Source organism: Anabas testudineus, chromosome 7 (genome assembly GCF_900324465.2).
Source record: "Anabas testudineus chromosome 7, fAnaTes1.2, whole genome shotgun sequence".
NCBI classification, from domain to species: Eukaryota; Metazoa; Chordata; class Actinopteri; order Anabantiformes; family Anabantidae; genus Anabas; species Anabas testudineus.
In genome coordinates, this window is record NC_046616.1 from 2,166,846 (window position 1) to 2,188,552 (window position 21,707).

Below are 21,707 nucleotides of genomic sequence, written 5' to 3' on the forward strand. Positions count from 1 at the left end.
ACAGCTGGCTCATCCTTTTCAAACATCTTTTTCCTCCTTTTGGAAGTGGGCGGTTCAGTGTGAACACAGAACCCACTGTTCCACAAGAACCAGGGCTGATTCAGAATCTGCATTAAAAAGAGAAAAGCACCAAACAGCTGATAACAACTCATAGTTGTATCCTGTGATCCATCCTGATGCTGTTATTATCACACTTTAACTTTTGATTGAACAGTTTGTTGCATGGGAGGAAAGAGGAGGTGAGGGGGGAGAGACACACAGGAGGGGGGGGGGAGCAGGCGGTGCTTTAACACAGTCCTGCAAAGTCCGCTTTCTAAGAGGGAACCCGCTAGAAAACCTGCAGTTCGGGTCACGTCGGCCACACCAGGACTCGGGATCAGAACTTAGCTTTGTAAAAATGAGACTTTCTGCGTCGTTACTTTTGTTTTCAGGTGTTTTTATTTGTTCACTTTTCCCCGTGAACAACTGCGACGAGCAGCGGATCCCCGAAGGTGAGTCCTCTCCAGTCTGGACCTGTTGGTTCAATCCGGTTGATCTCGATCTAAATCTGCACAGTTTAGGACTCGAGCCTTGAATGTAGCTGTGAGAGTCCATGTTGAAGCGTATTAATGTGAACAGCTGAGAGAACAGCTGAGATTTAGCTGCTACGTTCGCTGCTGATGCAGCCGAATCGTCATTTACTGTTCACACAATACGACACTCGAGTTAATTTGGAGCTTTTCTGTTGTTTTTTCCGATTTAAAAGACGTTTAATATAAAAGTAACAGCTTTTCTCACTACGTCTCTGCTCTGAGGGACGGAGGAGGACCTCCATGCCGCTGACGTGGACCCGCTGCACGCAGCTCTCAGTCAGTCGCTGTCAGAGCTGCTGCTGCGATCACACACTCACTTTATTATTTACACCGAGCTAAAACTGCTGCAGTCTAATTATAAATCATTATTCTGTTACCAGTCAGTAATATGCAGCTTTGGTTCAGGCTGAGGCTGCAGGTTCTGATGCTGCTGCATTGAAAAGTTATTCTAAAAGATAATCAGCTAAATATATCTCTTACAGAAACCATGTATTTATGGAACTGAGAGTGAATAACAGTCAAACTGGTCCTGGACTGTTGAAATAAAGTAGTAAAGTAACTTCAAATACATAAAGGTAAACTTAAAGTTTGTTTCATGGGAAAAGAAAATGACTTCACAGCTCATGTTTTAAAGTAAAAGTAAGAAAGAGTTAAAGAAAAAGGAAAATTAGTTGATGTTTCTTCAAACTACTGAAGTAGAGAAGAATGATAAATGCTTCTAATATTTGTTTCTGAAATGTAGTAAATGATGATATTGCAAATGGAAATATAAAAATATCCTCCAAAGTTGTACTCAAGCAGCCTGCAGTATAGTGAATGTACTTAATTGCTTTTACCTGTTGCATCTAACATCCTTTAAGATAAAGTCAGTCGATAAGTGCTGATAATTGTAACTAAAAGCCTGTTAGATTGCATATTACACATTTATAAGGTCAGAACTACAAATCACAGAGCTCGTACTCAGTGTTTTAACCTTTTTTCTTTTGTATATCATCATCACCAAATTAATTTTATAGCACAGTTCCACAAAATCACTAATTAGCCTTTAGGAGCTTCACAGTATGAACAATAATGACACCCTCAGTCCTGACACGCACCAACCAGAAGAGGGAAAGCGTCCCGGAAACCATCTGGAAACCACATTAAACTAGAAAACATTTTACTACTTAGTTGCTAGTATTTTAGCGTTTTCAGTGTTTTACACAACTCAGTATTGCAGTTTTTAATAGTACTTTATTCAAATAGCTTAAGGATTGTAACTTTAAACTTTAATATATCCCACACGGTCGTTTAATAAACTTAATATTCTGAGGAAACAGAAACAACTGTGTTCACTTAAGAAGAAAACATTTTCATTTGGACGACTATCCTTGTTTTTATCTGGAAAGTGCTTTGACAAAAGAGCTGAAACTCTTCTTAGGTTACAGTATAGAGTTTCACAAGTCACCTATTAACACATTTTTATAACTAAAGTCAGATCAGATATGATTAAATGTGTGTTTTCCACTGAAGAGTCTCTTGGGAACTTTGTAGAAATGAACACCAGAAGAGAATAAAGCGGAAGCAGGACGACAAAAAGGAGAAAACCTTGAAACATGAGCTTTTCAAAGGAAAACTGGGAGAGAAGGAAAGAAAAAACAGCCCATGATGTTAAAAGGAACAAATTATTTTGTCACAATATTGAAGTTATTATCATATGACATACAGATTTTATAATGGAGTTACAACCACTCACAACAACCAAATAATTAAATACAGTCAACAGGCTCAGGAGGATCATTAGTTATATTTGTGTATGTTACAGAAGTTACCGAGCTTTATAGTTTTTAGATTTAGGATAATAACTGAAAAAGTAAACCGTCTTTTACCTGATGCATCAGACAACACAATGTGATGTTACACAATAAATGCTGTGCACACAGACGTGTGGAGAAATGTGGCTGTCACACATTAAATTCCTTAATCTATAATGTTGAATGTGTTTTCAGATAAACTTCTAGTTGTGACTGTTGCAACCAAAGAGACTGATGGCTTCACACGTTTCATGAAGTCGGCAAAACACTTTAACTACAGTGTGAAGGTAGGAACCTGCAAACTCTCAGTTAAAGGTCCTTCTCATGCTGCTGGGACTTTAAAGCTTCTCTTTTCTTTGCCCAGTTTCAATTTGTGTTTCAGTTTTGTTTTCAAACTGCAGATTAAGGATTTGTGTGTTTTAAGGTTTTGGGTCGTGGTGAGAAATGGCAAGGTGGAGACTACATGTCAGCTCCAGGCGGAGGCCAGAAAGTGCGACTCCTCAAAGCGGCTCTGGACAAGATGAAGGATGAGGACAGAATCATCCTTTTTATTGACAGGTAGAGTGTAGAGACCTGGTACTTTAAGGAGCTAACGAGGTTTCACTTAACCATAGATTTTCATTATTTCATTTAGCATTGAAGGGTCAGCTTTTATTTACCTGATAGGCAAAAATCAATTAAAGGAACAGTTTAGTATTTAAGAATGAGATCCTCTTCTCATTAGATGTTACCTTTAAGTGAAACATTTGGCTTCTGAGGTCAGAAAACAGCAACTGGAGTCATATGTTTGAAAACCTGGAGTCCAATCAATGAAACGAGAACGGAGGTGTGATTTACTTTACTTCACTGACTTATTAAAACAGTCAGTGTCACTGAGCTGTTCGCAAGATAATGCGAGCCATGCCTCAGAAAAACAAGATCTCACAGTTGAGCCAAATGTGTTTTACATAGGCAACAGAAAGCTTTAGAGCAACAACTAATATTAAATAAGCAATAAAATCAGAGTGAAATTAAATAAGACAATTTAGTGAGAGTGAATATAAATTAACAGCAGAGGACTGTGCAAAGAGCAACATGCAGCAACACAAAGGTTAATGTGATGCATCGGCTAGTTCAGGAAAGACCTGTGAGGTTTGGTCCTGATGAAGGACGGCCTCCTACAGGAGCAGAGTTTATCAAAGTGTGTCTGTTTGTAAAGGTAGGTGGGTCAGGTGGTAAAGGGTCACCTTCAGTCTTCAAGGGTCCTGGAGCAGTGGCATGTTGTAGTCACTCACCCTCTAAAATAAAAATAAAATGCAAACAAGGTTATTGGTAAATCATAAATGCAGACTTGAGCGGCACTGGGCGACAGTGGAGAGAAGGAAAACCTCCCTTTAGAGGAAGAAACCTCTAGCAGAAGCAGACTCAGGGTGGGCGGCCATCTGCCTCGATTGGGACTCATTTATTTATTCAGCATAGTGAGCTCAGATGTTGGGTTAAATATCAGCTGGTTTGTCCACTGAAATATTCTCATTTCACTTCTCAAAATAAAACAAATGCTGCATTCAAGAGAGAGTTTTTAACATTTAAGCATTTCCTTTTATGCCAGTAAACACAACCACCAGCAACTTAACTCTCCAAATAAAGAATGCTGGCTTCTCATAAAGGCAACCCTTTAATTTGTCTGAACCCTGTCACTGGCTTCACACTCTGCTGACACAGCGCAGTGAAGTTTTCTGTTTTCCCTGTCTGACACAGCTACGATGTGGTTTTCGCCTCGGGCCCCAAAGAGCTGCTCAAGAAGTTCCAGCAGGCCGGACACAAGGTGGTGTTCTCCTCTGAGAGCCTGATCTGGCCGGACAGACACCTGCAGGACAAACACCCCCACGTCAAAGAGGGCAACAGGTTCCTGGGCTCAGGGGGTAGGTCCAGAAGTCCAGTCTGTCACATGTGGCTCTGATATGACATTAGTTCTGTGACTGAGGTGATAGGTCTCACAGGATAACTTATAGTTGATTAAAAGGAAAACCCAGAACGATGAACACCATGAAGCTTTGTGCAAAGAAACAAAACATAGGTAGAAGAGTGTGAATAGAAATGTTTTGTGTGTATTAACCTGATATATCTGTCAACCACGATTAAAGAAAAATCTAAAAAATAACTGAAAAACAGATGTTTACCAACCACTGGTTTCTGCAGACTTGCTTTAATAACATGCTATTTTGTAGGAAGGCGATTTCTTTTTATAGGAGAGACACAGCAGGTCTGTAGTCTGTAGTCAGAGACGGGCTGAGGCCATAAAACCGGACCTGCTAGTAGTGATTAGTGAAAGCAATTAGAAACAGACGACTGCTTGATGTGTTTGAATGTGGACGCAATATGACAGGGTTTGAAGGGACATGAATGTGGAAATTCAAAAGACTTCTGCCATGTATTTTCACTTCCTGTGTTTATTTCTGTCCTCAGGATTCATTGGCTACGTTCCCAACATCAGAGAAATGGTGTCTGACTGGACGGGAGAAGACGACGAGAGCGACCAGCTGTTCTTCACCAAGATTTACATTGATCCTGCAAAAAGAGTAAGTGCTGATACACGGCGGTGTTCACTACATGAATCTGTACTCAATAAATACTCATGATAATAGAAAAACTAAGTTAGTTGAAGCAGCCAGGGATTTATATTTCATGTATTAGAAGAATCTTACATCACATTTAAGTAAAAAACATTTCAATTTACAGCTGATGCTAACTCAACACTTCATCCTTGTTTACCTGTACCGCTTTAATGTGCTAATTATTTCCTGTCACATACAGTTTGCATCTTTATAGTGTTTTTAAACCTCAGTCTATAAGACTCAGCACTTTCTTCACAGATGTTTCACATTAAAATCCCTCCAGACGCTCAGTAGGAATACTTAGATGTTAGGGGCAGTGTTGATTTTAATTATTTTATTTACCTCTTAAACTATGACAATCTGTCATAATCTATTAGATTTTGTAATATTAATGTGAACTACTAACTACAGCTGTCAAATAAATGTAGTCTAGTAAGAACACGTTCCATCACTGTGAAGACTTTTAATTTGAAACATCTGCAGGAAGTACAGAAGAGTTTAACTAACTCTAACAAGTGTTATACGTGAGTCTTTATGCTACTGGGTGTTATTTAAGACTTTACGTTTCATGTAAGGCTTTTACATGTGATTACAACACGTAACAGTGACAACAATGTGTCTCTATGTTTCAGAAATCCATCAATATCACTATTGACAGCAAATGCAGATTGTTCCAGAACCTCAATGGAGCTCTAGGTGAGTATCTTTAATTTATTTGTCCAGTCAGTGTTTCTGGGTTTATCATTGTTACTGCATTTAGGGAATGTTATGTTCTTGACCATGCAGAACGCAGCTGCCCCCCAGTCAATAAAAATCTGATTGTGCGTTGACAAAAGAAAACGTATCCTTCACAAACCTCAACTGATCCCAATACTTTACATGTCAACTTAACCCTAATGTGCAGGCAGCTACTTATGGAGCATATTTACTCACTGGAGACGTTTCTGTAAAGCCAAAGACGTGATCCTGGCCATGAATGACTTTCACTGCACTAACAAGCAAGAGGCTAAATTGTCTTCAGCTTTGAAGACACACCACAGAAGCCAGTGCTTCATAGTAGTTAGCAGACCCCCACGTCCACAGAAAGTAACAGCAGCTCAAACCAAACCAGGTCAAATTACTACAGAGACTAAGAGTCACTTTACAAAACAATAATTTGATCCCGGACGAACCCCCAATTTGTCACAAGTAAAGCTGGAGAAAGACGATTATATCACAGACAGAAAGCCAGTGGAGAGAAAGGAGCTGGTGCAGTCAGACCAGGTCTAAATGACTGGAGACAGTTGGCACATTATCATTCATTATCATCCTGCACTTGAAATTTTGTCCTCAACAGAAACAGTAGTCTGTCATTTTTGCTGCTGCTTCCGTACCACACGTCATCTTATCGCTGTGGAAAATATCCCGAACTTCAGTTAAATCAGTCGTTAACTTTTCTCTGGTTCATGACTGTTTTTTCTGTCTGATCAATAATCCTGTGCACCTGCAGAGTCGCAGTGATTTATTGTGGCCTGCACGTTTAGACATGAGCTCAGCTTCCAGCAGCCACTGCCACATTTTTTCCATTTGAGAGGTTAAAGAAGGAATTTGTGAGACAAAAGCCCAGAGCTCTACGAAAACATCAAGAATCCAGGGACATGAATGGATTTCTATAAGAAGTGCTGTATAGAGGTGATGTGAAGGTTGAACTCTGTGCATGTGTTTCCAGATGAGGTGGTACTGAAATTCGAGGATGGTCGGGTACGAGCCAGAAACGTACTGTACGACACTCTGTCTGTCGTCATCCATGGGAACGGACCAACAAAGGTACTGATTTCTGAAACCATACAGACCCATCACATGCTGTATACAGACATACAGGTGACATGCAGGACGATTCAGGTGATGGGGACAAACACAAAGAGGCAGGAGAAACAGGCAAATGGAAAGTCGACAGAGAAGCTGTCACAACTCCAGACAGAGGAGAAAATAACCATTCTTACTTTTTAGTCGAAGGTAACCAAAACCAGACAAGGATAACAGGAGATCAGTCAGAAAACAACAGGGTAGGCAACCAAACTCAGGCAAAAGCTCAGTCCAAAGTCCCAAAATACCAGGCAGAACATTTGAAAACAGGTAAGCAACAGATATCAGGTAGGCTGCACCAAGTCCAAAAGAACAGAGTGACTGTGCAGCATGTAGCAGAGGACTCAGGGAAATTAGCAGGTGTATAGGGTTTAAGTCTCTTATAAACATGGCTGCATCTTGAAGAAACTCCCCTTGAAGGAAGGAGATAGAGTAAGTTTAAAATAAACAGAATTTAGAGAGCAGCTTTTAGCCTGTGATGGTTTTAAAGTATTCTTTCTGTATGATTCACTTCGCTGTCTTCAGCCGTGTCCAGCTCCACTAATACATTCAGGCTGAAGCATGTGTTAAATCTCTTGTTCAGTATCTTATTAACAGGGTTGAAAACTTAAACTTTCACTGCTAAAGTGCAGAATCAAGTTGAAGTTGATTAATTCAGAATCAGTTAATCCTTGTCACACGTTTGTTTGCAGCTCCAGATCAACTACCTGGGCAACTACATCCCTAACACCTGGACATTCGAGACTGGATGCACAGTGTGTCACGAGGACCTTCGTTCACTCACAGCTATTAAGGTCTGTTTTCTCCAAGCTTTACAATATCTTTACCCCAGATAACAATAATAACTCATTTCTCCTGGAACTCACATGATGCTCATTCTTTCCAACAGGAGAGTGAATACCCACTGGTGGTGATCGGCATCTTTATTCAGCAGCCCACCCCGTTCGTCACTGTGTTTTTTGAACGTCTGCTGAAGCTCCAGTACCCCAAGAACAGGCTCAAGCTGTTCATCTATAACAAGGTAAAACTCATGCAGACAATTGTTTTTGTTGCTAAAAAAACTTTCTAATCAAGCATAAGTATAAAAAAAGAAAAGGCAGGAGTACGTTTACAGGACACTAAAGTAAAAATGTGAATATAAGGAGAATTATACATTCTTCAAAATAAGAGCCTTTTGCTGTTTCACACAAAAAGAAGTGTCGGAGAGAAAAAGCTACTGGTTGCACAAACATGCACCATAATAGTTTAAAGTAACAGTACTTGTGTTTAAGAGTTTATCTGGTTAAATTGTCATTATTGGAATTTATTATCAGTTTTAGTTGTGTTGAGGATGTGTTGAGGTGCAAATCAGCTGTTGTCTCTAAACACATAAACACATCAAACTAAATCAAATCCTGGATTTTTACGTTGTACATTACCTTGAATCATATTACATGCTGATCTGTAGTAACGCTGTCTGCTCTGTTTCCTCTGCACTGCAGGAAGCCCATCACGAGCGTCAGGTCAGCTCTTTCCTGCAGGATCACGGAAACCTTTATCAGGATGTGAAGTTCATCGGGCCTGAAGAGGAGATGGATGGAGCTGCCCCCCGCAACCTGGGCTTGTGAGTTTCATCTACAGTAAATCTGTGGTGGCTGTTTTCCTTTCTCCTTCCTGTCATGAGTATTAAAAAACTTCACACTTTTCACTCAGGGTTTTATCCACAGTGCCGATCCAGCCTGTATATTATCAATGTTCCCTTTGAATCACAGCAACATCGATACAACAATCGATCTGTAGTGGTGTTGGTGCATGAATACGTCTCTCTCTTCTTTCAGTGATATGTGCCGAAAGGACGAGGACTGTGACTATTTCTTCAGCTTGGACATTGAAGTGGTTTTAAAAAATGAGAACACGCTTAAAATTCTCATTGAACAAAACCTGTAAGTTTCTTTATAATCACTGAATAATAATGAATCCTGCAGTTATGTAGAACATCTCTCATTTTATTTTCCTGGTATTTTGCTACACGAGGAGATATAATAACACTTCTGTAACTGTTCCTCAGTCCTGTCATAGCACCTATGATAACTCGAGCTGGTCGACTGTGGAGCAACTTCTGGGGAGCGCTCAGTGCAGACGGCTACTATGCCCGGTCTGAGGACTACGTGGACATTGTTCAAGGACGCAGAGAGTACGTTTCTAAATCATTACGTCTAAATGTTTAAAAGCAGTGTTCAGCCAAAAAACTTTAGATTTTAATGTGACAGTAAAGTGACAGCAGACAAAGCTTCTTTTAACTCCATCACCAGGAGTTACAAAAGAGATTTGACGCTTTCAGTCGTCTTCATGTCAAGGAAAACCATCAGATCATATCACATAATGTGCTTTTCATGGATGACAGAAAATATATGCAGTACTACAGAACCCAGAAACCATTTAAACATGGAGGTGGTGTTCCTGAGTATAATGCAGTGCAAGACAATAACACCTTTCTTCAGAACCAGATCATTTATCATTTACCTCAGTCTGTCTGTGTTGTCCTGTGAATCACGAGTCTGTCCTGTGTTTCAGGGGCGTGTGGAACATCCCGTACGTCTCCAGCGTGTACCTGGTGAAGGCCAGCCTCCTTCGATCAGAGCTCTCCGACTTCGAGCTGTTTAACTCAAACAACTTAGACCCTGACATGGCTTTCTGCCACAACGTGCGCAGCAAGGTCAGTAGGAGAAGACAGGCGGATGAATGCTTGTAGTATTTCTTACTGCATGCTTGTATTGTACTGTGTAAAAAAACACAACTACAGTCAATAGTTTCTGGTTCATACAAATGTTGAACTGTGTGAATCTCTCATTCTCTCCATCAGGGAATCTTCATGTACGTAACCAACATGCAGAGCTTCGGTCGGATCCTATCGACAGAAAACTATCAGACCAACCATCTTCATAATGATCTGTGGCAGATCTTTGAAAACCCAGTGGTGAGACTCTTAATATTGGCGGCTGTTGTGTCGTAGCAGTCGGGGATTCTCTCTGAAATATGTTTAAATCCATGTTAAAGTTCAATATTAGGAATATTATTTTAAATAACAATCATTTTTAATATTATAATGAGATAACGAAGCCACATTTGCAGGCCTGTATAACTTAAAGTAGCTCATGCATTATTTTAAAGGTAAATAAATGCACCCGTTTAAATTAATGCAACAAATGAAACTCTCCAGATTTATTACATGTAAAATATGTCAAGTCGTTATTTTGTTTAAATTTTAATCTTACAGTTCATGATCAAAAAAAGTTTTACAATACAGAAATGTTCAACTGCGTTTCATACAGATGGTAGCATGAATTACTGTTTAATGTGCCGTGCAGCCTGTGGCAGCTCGTAGCTATAGATTGTGTGGTAAAGCTGGTTGTACTACAAGTAGCAGTAGTAGTACACAGTACAACTAAAGATGGTAACTGTGCTGTAGTTTCACTGAGCAGTGTGTCTGTTTCTTTCAGGACTGGGAGGAGCGCTACATCCATGAGAACTACACTCGCATCATGAAAGACAAGCTGATTGAAACGGTGAGTTCCAACACAAGTTGATCTTCTGACGGTGACGGAAACATTTAAACTCGTCTGTGCTTCTGTGATCACACGTTAAAAAGTCTTTGGAAGGATTTTAAAAGTTGTGGTGAAGCTGTGCTGTGTCCTCTGTCCACCAGCCTTGTCCCGATGTGTACTGGTTCCCAATCTTCACTGATGTCGCTTGTAACCACCTTGTTGAAGAAATGGAAAACTTTGGCCAGTGGTCAGGAGGCGGCAACAAGGTAGGTTTCATATGTTAGTTTGCACCTGAGCGGCTCCAATCATCACGTTTACTGACTTGAGGTTGTTTCTAAACTGATTCATTTTCTTTCTTTTTTATTCAGGATACCAGAATCCAGGGTGGCTATGAGAACGTGCCCACCATCGATATCCACATGAATCAAGTCAACTATGAAAAGGAATGGCAGAAATTCCTACTGGAGTACATCGCACCAGTTACAGAGAAAATGTTTCCAGGATATTACACCAGGGTAACAAAAAGCATCACGGGAACTGTGCACATGTGTAACACAGTGTCTGTGTCTGTGGCCAGGTGAGCAGTTTCTACTTCCTGTCTGTGTTTGCAGGCTCAGTTCGACTTGGCCTTTGTAGTTCGATATAAACCAGACGAGCAGCCGGCTCTGAGGCCACACCATGACGCCTCCACATTCACAATAAACATCGCACTCAATCAAGTGGGCCTTGATTTCCAGGTGAGTGTGTTTGGAGTTCAGAAATCAGACACTTCTAACGTGTCTCATACAGTTATTACATCCTAAAGGAACAGCTGCTAAACTCAAAATGTGTTTTACACTACAACTAGTAGAAGGGCATTTATGTGTCAGTGGGAACAAACCTTCATACAGTGGCAAGAAAATCATCTAAGTCTCAAGTACAGACAGCCATAGTGTGCCTAAGCTAATAACACACGAGTGCTGGTGGAAAAAGTAAGTAAAGTAAGATTTAATACATAAATCACTTTAAATAAGCACCTGTGGAAGCTGCAAATTAGACCTGCACAATGTTCACAAGGAATTCTTGACAGTTCGTTCTTAGGGCAGCTTCGGCTCAGACATATTTTTAGGATGCCATGTGTGAAAAGATAACATCATCCGAGCTGGGAAGTACAGTGAGCATTCACACTGTGGAATGCCTTTCATACCAAACATCCTTAAAAATATGGCTTAGCTGAAGTTCAAAGAAGAACATGTACATGTTATCCATTGATTGAAACCCATACATACAGAACACATTGATATTCACATGAACACCTCAAACAACACAGTGCATCATACTGAAACCATTAAAAGACTGAATGGCATCTTGTTTATGTTGCATGCACTGACATCCTGTACATCTTTTACTTTTTTTAACTTCTCTCGTTTGCATGATAAAGAAGCTGAAGCTGGAAATCTTTGTGTTTCTTTTGTCCCTGCATCTTCAATAAATTGTATATAATTATAATAAACAGTCACAATATTATTGGTTTATGCTACAACCGTTAAACACAATTGTTATTGTCTGTAAAACTGTAGTGACTATATATTATGTATAATATGTACTATAGCGATTTCTGAGGATTAGGTCTAAATAATATAATTGAATATTTATATTTTGGAGGTTAAACATATCATTTTTGTTCAATGATAACTCTCCCTGCTTGTTATAGCCATAGTGGCCGTGTGGTGAGGCGTTGGTCTTGTAAACCAAACATTATGGGTTTGACCCCCGTCCATGCCTTCATTCTGTGTGGCCTAGTGGGTCGAGCAGTTGTCCAGGAATTGCAGGGGTGAAGCAGTGGTTTGGTTCCTTTTGGCCACATGTCAGAGCATCTCTGGACAAGACACTGAAGTCTTGCATGTAGCAGCCTGTTCACAAGAATGTCCCTGAGGATTTATAAAATATATCAAATAGTTGATTACCATATTACTAAGCTTTATGCTGGATTTTCACAATAAAAGCACACACGGTGTGTTACAAGGGCTGATTTTAATGTGAAATATATAGTTAAGTTAATTAAAAACACAGTAGTGTTTAAAAACGGAATGATTTACACGTGGCTTAGGTTTCACATGATATTATTTGTGTTGTGTGGCTGCAGGGTGGTGGATGCAGGTTCCTCCGTTATGACTGCTCCATTACGTCTCCTCGTAAAGGCTGGGCACTCATGCACCCGGGTCGCCTCACCCACTACCACGAAGGTCTGCGGGTCACTGAGGGCGTCCGGTACATCGCCGTGTCCTTTGTGGATCCTTGAACTCCCCAACAACGGCACAACTCAGCTGCTGGTTCAAACCAAACAGGACTCACACAACAACCTCAACCTTCAGCATCAAGGCTTCTGCTTATTTTCTGATTTGGAGACGTGACGCAGAATTGAATATTTCCTCCAAACAGCTGTGGAGGGATGGACATTTCCTGACGACTTTACAATCTTTCAGTAAGGAAGCTACTGCTGTTGTGCAGCTTTGAATCAGTCTGAAGGCTCCTGTTTGGTCTGGATCATAAGTCCAGAGTTCTCTCAGGAAATCTCCAGGAGTTCAGTTTAGATCTTTTTAGTAAATCACAGTAACTGTGCCTTCCTGTATCCAAAGCAGTACTTTTCTGATTCTTGAGACACTCCTGTTAAGCTTATTTATTTTTTTGTATTTTCTAACACACACACCTGCCCTGATTTTATTTGCTTTTGGAATTTAGTACTGTTTTTGTTTTCGTGAGATTTCATATTGGAATCAGAGCTGAATTTATCTCCTGCACTCACTGATGTCAAATAGACGAGTTCATGGAAGTAACAACAGTTGTCCTTTCTTGCTGTTGCTGTGTTTTGAACACAAGTCAAATAAAAACATGAGAACCCAAAGGATGTGTCTGCACTGATTAGTCTGTTTAGCAGAGTTGATTATTTCCTATATGGAAGCAAATAAGAGCCAGAAATATTTCAATCTCATACCTAACTAATAAAATCAGTACTGAAGCTAAATTAATTTGAAAACATACTGAGTTTCTGCAATTTCAATCATTTTGGATTAAATATTTATATTAAACACTTTTTTATATCCTTACTATATTGTCAAAACAAACAAGTACTCACAGATGTTCTCTCACAAATAAAAACAAAACTGAAGCTATTAGCTTTTGTGGTTTTCTCCTGTCTTCAATGAATTGTATTTAACTAAAATAAAATAATAAATCACTAATAAGTTCACAGTATTTGTTTTTACAGCAGTTTAGATGTTTAATTAGTGATAATTATTTTAATAAGAGTGGTTCAGCTTGTAATACAGCTTAAATTCGCAAAAGTAAAAGCATAAAATTCTGCCACAGATTTCTGTAACTACTTTGCTGAAAATTATTTACCAAATTTTCTTTTTTTTTTTTAGTTATTTGTAGTCACTTCCATATTCGTTGAAGGTCAAGTCTTTATTTTGTTTTTTCACAATAAAAGTGCTCAATGGATTTGATGGGGCAGACTGGTGATTTTTAATGTGAAATATCTGTACAGGAAGTGAAGAGCTTTATTGACAGCAATTTTAGAAATAAAAAAAGTCTTAAAGAAAAAAAGTCCATCATCGTTGGTCTTTTTTGATAACGTTTATTTGAAACAGCTGTTAAAGAGGAGAGAGAAAATATATATATATATATGACACATAGTTAAAAGCTAAAGGTCAACACAAAAGACAAAAACAGTTTGTTGTTTCAAATAAATTTCTATTTACAACATTTGAGCCAGTTTTCTGACTAACAGTCTAAAAAAAGAAAAAAATGAAAAAAGTTCAGGGGCGTCTGCCGTAAAAATGATGACAAAACGTGTAGTAGTTAAAAATGCAGATTACTACAGAGAGGAACGACAGGCTGATCACAAGCGGAAGCGATCGGAGAAGTTTGGTGACTGGGGGACAGTGAGGGGGACTTCACTCTTCTTCAACGCTACAGGTTTGTAGTGTCTGATGGGCTGAGCCTTGTGGACCTGCAGGAGGGGAAGAAAACCATCAGAGAGACAGGTGACGTTTACCACATCTGAAACTAGTAAGGCTTAATACGTCTAAGTAACAAGCAGCCTCAAATCCTTTTGAAACCACAGTTGTGGACTAAAGCAACTCGTCAGTACAGTCAGGGTGTTTTCTCTGTACGTCATTACATCACCTGTTCTTGTCGCAGCCTGGCGATTTCTTCCTTTTCCCTCTTCTCCTCCTCCTGCCTCTGCTGCTCCTCCATCAGCGCCCTGAGAGCCTCCTTCTCGCTGGCAAGCCGCTCGTACTCCTGCCGCTCCTTAGCCCGCCGCTCTGTTGACAGCTCAAAGGCCTCCACAGCTGTGGAAGAGTTAATACCTTCTCATGGGTTCCACGACAGAAGGTAGAAGGACATGGGAACACAGTGAGTAACAGACGAAGAATGCTTCAGCCTCACAGCAGATGAAGACGAAGCATTCTTCAGGAGGTTTGAATGAACCGCTGTGTGTAACGTCAGACAAACAGTTCACACAAACTCTCATTTCATTACCAAATCGTTGAAACAACACAATACATTCAGTGTTTCCACTGTTAAAACACCTATTAACCCAGTGATTTTCAGACTGTAAACGCATGTAAAGATCTGGTTAATGCGATTTTCCAGACGTTCAGACACTCGGATTTGTTTGTCACTAGTACTTTTAGAGTGAGAGACGACTTTGGAGGCCTGCACCAAACACAAAGCTCAAAATATCTCCCGACAGTGTGAACCAATCACTATCATTTAGATCCCGTCAGAAGTGGAAGCCGAATTGGCCGAGGAGGAAAAGCGGATTTTAATGAGATTTAGACGTGTTGAACCGTTTTCAAACGTCCGTCCCAGGATACACAGGATCAACACTAGGTGGACTATCAGGCGATTTGTGGTGCAGCTCTACACATTAGTATCTTACCCACTGCAGGTCGGGCCTCCTTCTTAGGCTGGAAAGGCTCTTTATGAGTGACTGTGTTGGGCCTGGCTTTGAATACTGATGCTTCCTCTTGTTGTTTCTGTTCTTCTTTCATCTACAAATCAAACCCAGAGGTCATTACACTGTTGATGACATACAATACACTGCTGTCGTGTGTTTAGCAGCAGATCCTGTCGTACCATCTGTTCCCAGCGACTGTTCTTCACAGCTCCTCGTTGGTCTATGAGCAGCCTAAAGGGTTCAGGCTTTGTGGGCTCCAGCTTTTTCTTCTCGGGGAGGACCACGGTGTCAAAGTCGGGCAGAGGCTGGGCCTTGAACTGTGGCACCTGGAAGAATTCAGAGGAAACAGAGTGATTCAAGTTGTGTCTTTATACTGAGGGTTTTAAACACGGGTTATGGGAAGTGTGGCTCCACCTCTTCATTACGTATCTCCTCCAGCTTCTTCTCCTTTAACGCCCTCCTCTCTCGTTCCCTCTCTTCAAAGGAGAAAGGACACACCTCCACATTGTGGTGCTCCGGTAGCCGGGGCTGGAAGGGGAGGCCGTAGTGAGGCACTGGGGGGACTTTAAACGGTGCAGGTTTCTTTTCCTAATCAAAAAAAGACAGGTACAGGTTTATTTACTTGGACATGGCTGCAGTGGAGAGCTTGTGGAGTGGGTAATGGAGAGCCAAAGGCAGCCTTACTTCCTCAACCTTGCGATCCATTCGAATCCTCTTCTTCAGGGCAAAAGCTGGAGACTCAGGCACAGTTGGCAGCAGAACCTTCTTCTCGGGTAATCCCTGTTGACAAGAGGAAAATAATGAAAATAATCAGGAACTTGGCTTTGACAGTAAAACCGAGTCAACTGTAAACCTGTGTGACTGAATGTTAACAGCAGCGATCTGAACTCACCACCACTCCTTCCAGGATCTTTTTGGGCAGAGCTTGGGGCTTAAATGTGTGTGGCTTTTCTTCTTCTTCCTGGGACTTCTTGGTGACTTGTCTCTCCTGGAGCCTTTTTTCGATCTGTAACTCAAAGCCTTCGGGTACCGTGGGCTCCTTCACTGTTGGCTTCTTCAACTCTTCTGCACTTTCCAGTATCTTCTTGTTCAGCTCCAGGGCCTTGAATTTAAACCTGTGATAAAACATTAATCAATATCACACAGAAATAGATGTGATGCTCCAACAGGACAGATGCACTAAGGCTGACTACTGGGAAACAGCAGTAGACAGTTTTACAACAACTTTCAGATATTTGCAGACATCAGACCAGCCTGTTGACACAAAAACCTCATGACTCAGAAAAGCAAGGGGTAAAGTAACTTACTTTTGAAGTTTCTCCACCTCTTCAGCCTCCAGTTCTGCACTGCTCTTCACAGCCGGTGGCCGGTGCCTCTGGCGGGTCATCAGCTTTGGAGTATGAGGCTGTGTGAGTTTCAGGTGGTCGCACTTCACTGGTGACGGACCTGACAAACAATTATACCCATTTAGCTGTGTTGACTGCGTTATAGAAAATCAGATACTGAACTGGGGAAAAGAATCTGCTGCACACCTCTCTCTTGAATCTGGCGACTGCGCAGGTGGTAGCGTTCAGGCGTGCGTTTCTGGAACTGCTCAATCCTCTGAGCCATGGGCACATAAGGCTCCGACTCCTCTGCCTTTCTTTTGTTGCCAGTCGACAGGTTAAAGGGTTTGGGAACTGTAGCACCTTTAACAACCTTTGCCTAAAGGATGTAAAAAGCAACTGTAAAAATTGGGTGTAGGTTTCATATGCGTCGACTCATTTTGTAAGTTGTATTGCTGCACTTTTATCTGCGTCGTTGTACACAGAACAATGCAGTTACTGCAAAGAAAGTTCACAAACTGAGTCTGGTCCCAAAATGATCAGACCATCAATATTTGATGGAAACAGAAGGTGGCATGAAAAGAGACAATACAATTCACTTCAGCAGTGACGCTCTTAGCACTTAATTCAGCTGGCAAAACAACTTCTGAACACAACACTGGGTTCTTATACTTGTATGTTATGAGTATTTGCTAAAACCACCCTGATCCTATTCATGCTGAAGAAACAGTTTGCACACAGAACACGTAATCAGGACTCCTAAACCACCAAAGAAACGCTGACGTGTAGGTTTTCACAGTTTTGTCCACAGCAGAGAATCTTTAAGGTGTTAAAATAAAGTGCACAGTACTTACTGGGGAGGAGGGTTTGCGAAGCTGAGAGATGAAGTCCACCTCCTTATGTGATGTGCTGGAGGACGTGGTCATCTTAATGCGAGTGTCTGTGTTAAAATGGAATTCTTTAGGCACAGTTGTGGACAGAACCGTCTTCTTTGGTGGTGGATCTGAAATAAGACATCAAGTTCAAAGGTTAAGTACATATCCTGACTGTTGCAGCACGTAAATAAAATGGTAATAACTACTCACTGCCAGCAAGAGCGGCTTTGTAGCTGGCCTCGTTCTTCTTGCGATGCAGAGCCACTTCCTTCTGGAGGTTTCTGATGCGCTCCAGTTCTTGTTCTTCAGAGCTACATGGCCTGTTCGGAAAGTTTTTAGAAATACACTTAACTAGATTTCATGTGTTGTCTAAATTAGATCAGAAAATGAGCTGCATAATTCACTCGTAAAAACTTAATAACTTGATTTCCACATTCAAAACCTCATCATTTAATGACTGCATCAAAACAGGACTTATTACAACATGTGAAGTCGGCTGGTAGATAATGACCACACACTGGCCACTGATGCCAGGAAAAACAGAACCTGTTCTATTTGGGTGAATATTCCTGAGTAAAAAAATTGCTTTGCAACACCACAATATACCTGCAACGTAGTAGAAATTGTTTTGGCAAATATACTAAAAACAATGTAGTTCTTGTTGTCAGCAATGGAGTATGATTGCTGCAGTCATACCGCAAACAAATCAGAACAACTGAACTAAATACAGGAGGTGTGAAAAGACCCTGGAATACGTCCACATTACCCGATTGTTTACAGAACTACTGCTTCATGGTGCCATCCTTGACTGTAGCTTTTTTAAAACATCTTTACATGTCGACATGTTAGGTCAGATCTTTGGGTTTAGTGGTTGTAGACTCACTCTGTGTGTGCACTAGTGGAAGCTGCGGCCTTGGTTTGGGGTGTAGTTCTGGAGTTCAGCTGTCCACTCCTACGGAGGCCAGTCCTGGAATTTTGCGGCCCACTTTTGCGGAGGGTACTGCTGGATTTCCGTGCAGGCCTGACAACAGGGCTCCTAGAACAAAGAACTACAGTTAAAAACTTGAGAAGAGAAAAAAAACAAGAATCAGGGTAATGAAGTGTTTTTTTTTTTTCTCACGTGAATAATCTGCACTAAGAACCAGTCTGTGTTGGTACTGGACCTTTTCAGTCTAACGGATGTAAAAAGGAGAAACAACAAGGCAACCACTTACTTTTTGTGTTTCTTTGATGGAGGAGCAGCAGATTGTGGTGCAGCCACACTAACGGTTGCTTCTTTACGTTTTGAAACCCTTAGACAAACAAGGAAAAAAACAAACAAAAAACACTTGGAATTTAGGAGAATTAAGATTGTACGGCATAGTATGAATCTGAACTTGAGATTTGTAACGTCAAATACAGTTCAAATCACCAAGACATATGATGCTGCATAGAACAGAACCTCTTCTAAACTCCAATCACTCACTTTTCTATTAAAAATCTACAGTCTTAGTAGCCATGAGCTTAAGATGACATCGCTGTAAGTGCTGCAACGAGGTAACTGCACATGTGTAAACTGGTGCCGTTTTCAGTACAGGAGAAGTAACAGTGGAAGGCTGTACCTGCGTGGTTGGGCAGGAGGCTGATTAGCCGTCCGCCTCCTTGGTCTGGAATTAGCCTGGGTTTCAGCCCCCCAGGATGTGACGATGTTTGGAGGTGGAGAGGGGGCTTTTTTATTACCTGAAATATTATTCAGGCCACATTGATTCAGATTAAACAAGTTGTGAAAAGTCAAAAGTTAGAGAAACTAAACTAGGAGTGAGCCGTTTCAGAAACAGTTAAATTACAGAGTCTGCAGAAAGTATCTAGATTTTCTGTTGAGCCAATTTTAAAGTGGATAAAACATTTTAGCTCTTAAATCTACACTGAAAAGGTTGCAATGACTTTGGCTACATCGATCATTTACTTCTGAATACTTTCTAGAGCCACCAGACACACTTTATTATTGAACCAAGTACTTCTGAACTGCAAATACTTTCCTAATTAGTGACAATAAAAAGAAAACTAACCAGCATCCACATCTGTCTTGACTTGCGGAGTTACAATGGCTCTGGGTAGGTTAGGATTATCACTTCTGGTAAAGGGCCAGTCAGACCTTGAAGGTGTAGTAAGGTGAGCATTTGCTGCCCCAGCCTGATGTTCTGCACATGGAACAGAGTAAATCAAGCAGGTGTCAACTCCTTTCACAGAATCTTTGATACAAATGGACAATTTAACCAACCTACTGTTAACTGTACAGAGAAGCTACAGTATGTAATACTTTATAGTATTTTAGACTGTGGACCATGTCTGCAGTAAATTGAGCATGTAAAGATACACAACATTTGAATAACCTGACATTAGTTTATCACTAGCTTGTGTCCATGATTAGTGTATTACACTTGAATGCAACAATTATGCGTTTCTTTAAATAAAATTTTAATTAAAGCCACATTGCATCGGTGCAAAATTAGCAATACAAAGAGGTCATTTTGGGTTGAACCAAGTGAAAACGAACAACAAAAAAAAAAAGCTTCAAAGTGACAGACTCTACAAACAATAAATGTGTGCTTCATGTCAGAAGGACCGTTTCAACGGGAGCATATTATTCATGCTTGGAATGCAAAGAATGTCCGAATCTTCCTGACACTGTTAGAGCGCCACAGAAACCGAAGGGAACTGATGCAGCTGGGAAAATATAAAGTCCAATTTTTCTTCTCTTTTTCCAAAACACTTTTTAACCACTTATGTCACAAATGTAAAGTCTTCACAGGTTTATGAGGACAGAGACTTAGAACCCCCTCCCCCTACTTTTGTATTTTGCAACTAGTCTTGGATCACCACACCAAGATAAATTCCTTTTTGGTGAAAACCCATTTGATTTCAACAGTGCCCCCAGGCTGTGCATTAGGGCACATCAGCACAACATCACTCATTTCCTGTGTGTAGTTCCTGCAAATCAATCTCTTTAAACTATACATGTTTAAAGTGTTTTCTGGGGAACCAGTGTGTTTGTTTCTGACCTCCTGAACCAACTTATGTCAGGTTTAACGCTCGACTTGCTGCACAATATAGAGAAGGAGACGAATCGATCCTCTCAGTAAAACTAATCAGGATTAATCACAATAAAAAAATACTGTCAGCTTCAAGTTGTTTTAGAAAGCAGAGGGCGAAGCACATGACATGCAAGAGTGCACTTTAGTTTAAACTATCTCTAAGTCAACACATTACTAGTCAAACTGCTCCTTGCAAACTTACCAAACCATTTATCGTCGTTTTCAGAATTCTCCAGCTCTTGGAGATCGACGACGTGGGACGGGGCATCAAACTCGTAGAGTTCCGAAGCATCACCGTCTGTTTCGGCCATATTCTCAAGCTATGTTACAAAACTGACCCTAAACAAGAAACGATGACATGAGTATATAAATACGTCTGTATACATTTAGGATCAGGATGGAAATGTACCTCATTTTAAATGACGCTAGCTGACGTTAGCGTTATACTATTGTTGGAAAAGTAGTGGATGTAGCAAGCTAGCTAACTCTGTTGTTACATAGTTAACGTTAACAGGCGAACAAAATTGGAATAATATTCACAAATAGCATGCAAATTCAATGTGGAAAAAAATATGAAGTTCAGTGGTAAAACATTTAAGGCTGTTAAACAGTGTTTATAAGTCTTATTTTCTTCAAAGGTTTAGATATGTTCGAGTTACCGAGGACAACAACTGGCTAGCTTAGCTAACGTTAAACACAAACCAAGTTATCAGCTAATTCGAATGAACGCATTAAATGCTGCTGCGTTTATATGGCTGTATCGCTTCATACGCCCTAAAAAACAACCAGATTAATGTAAATGAATCGTTGTTAGAGTTCAGATCAGTTCTCACCGAGGCTGTTTGTTCCCAGAGCGACACCGACACAACTGTTGACGCCGCGCGGAGTCGAACGTTAGCGTTTAAATCGCCAACTTTTTGAACCAGCCAATGGCGAGCGTCATGTTCCTCAGTGCGCCGCTCATTGGCTAATACAAGTCAACTTCCGGTAAGCTGGTCACATGATCTCCACACGTTTCAAAATAAAAACGGGAAATGATATTGTCTAATTGTCTAATATTTATTATTATTATATTTGTTTTCATGTATATACACACTGACTGGCCACTTTATGAGATACACCTGCACAATCTAATGCATATTTAGGTTGTAAATGTATTA

General features: G+C 40.5%; 2 protein-coding genes across 3 annotated transcripts; one reads left to right on the forward strand and one right to left on the reverse strand.

Moving 5' to 3' along the window:
• Positions 1 to 271: 271 nt before the first annotated feature.
• Positions 272 to 13,547, forward strand: plod1a (procollagen-lysine, 2-oxoglutarate 5-dioxygenase 1a). The gene is made up of 19 exons (XM_026368852.1): positions 272 to 491; positions 2,561 to 2,652; positions 2,790 to 2,923; positions 4,103 to 4,266; positions 4,811 to 4,923; positions 5,592 to 5,655; positions 6,668 to 6,765; positions 7,497 to 7,598; positions 7,694 to 7,825; positions 8,286 to 8,407; positions 8,622 to 8,726; positions 8,852 to 8,977; positions 9,358 to 9,499; positions 9,647 to 9,760; positions 10,284 to 10,349; positions 10,490 to 10,594; positions 10,697 to 10,843; positions 10,940 to 11,065; positions 12,454 to 13,547. Exons 1-19 carry the CDS (start codon positions 398 to 400, stop codon positions 12,607 to 12,609), a joined length of 2,202 nt encoding a protein of 733 aa, XP_026224637.1. The 5' UTR covers positions 272 to 397; the 3' UTR covers positions 12,610 to 13,547.
• A 395-nt stretch (positions 13,548 to 13,942) lies between these two features.
• On the reverse strand, positions 13,943 to 21,440 carry tpx2 (TPX2 microtubule nucleation factor). 2 transcript variants are annotated; one of them, XM_026368851.1, is made up of 17 exons: positions 21,381 to 21,440; positions 20,750 to 20,886; positions 19,522 to 19,653; positions 19,075 to 19,192; positions 18,688 to 18,765; positions 18,357 to 18,509; positions 17,684 to 17,793; positions 17,453 to 17,601; positions 16,806 to 16,977; positions 16,581 to 16,719; positions 16,166 to 16,388; positions 15,958 to 16,053; positions 15,688 to 15,861; positions 15,453 to 15,599; positions 15,256 to 15,367; positions 14,496 to 14,662; positions 13,943 to 14,319 (listed from the first exon to the last, which is right to left on the reverse strand). In XM_026368851.1, exons 2-17 carry the CDS (start codon positions 20,856 to 20,858, stop codon positions 14,209 to 14,211), a joined length of 2,190 nt encoding a protein of 729 aa, XP_026224636.1. In that variant the 5' UTR covers positions 20,859 to 20,886; positions 21,381 to 21,440; the 3' UTR covers positions 13,943 to 14,208. The 2 variants fall into 2 exon arrangements, with proteins under 2 accessions (XP_026224636.1, XP_026224635.1); XM_026368850.1 differs by having other exon boundaries at positions 14,496 to 14,680.
• Between the last annotated feature and the right edge of the window lie 267 nt (positions 21,441 to 21,707).

Coding starts and splice junctions, on each gene's coding strand:
- plod1a (XM_026368852.1), top strand. CDS start 398: ATGAGACTTTCTGCGTCGTTACTTTTGTTTTCAGGTGTTTTTATTTGT. Junction 2,653..2,789: donor ACTTTAACTACAGTGTGAAG/GTAGGAACCTGC, acceptor GTGTGTTTTAAG/GTTTTGGGTCGTGGTGAGAA. Junction 8,978..9,357: donor ATTGTTCAAGGACGCAGAGA/GTACGTTTCTAA, acceptor CCTGTGTTTCAG/GGGCGTGTGGAACATCCCGT.
- tpx2 (XM_026368850.1), bottom strand. CDS start 20,858: ATGGCCGAAACAGACGGTGATGCTTCGGAACTCTACGAGTTTGATGCC. Junction 16,054..16,165: donor AGATCCTGGAAGGAGTGGTG/GTGAGTTCAGAT, acceptor TCTTGTCAACAG/GGATTACCCGAGAAGAAGGT. Junction 15,368..15,452: donor ACAGTCGCTGGGAACAGATG/GTACGACAGGAT, acceptor TTTGATTTGTAG/ATGAAAGAAGAACAGAAACA.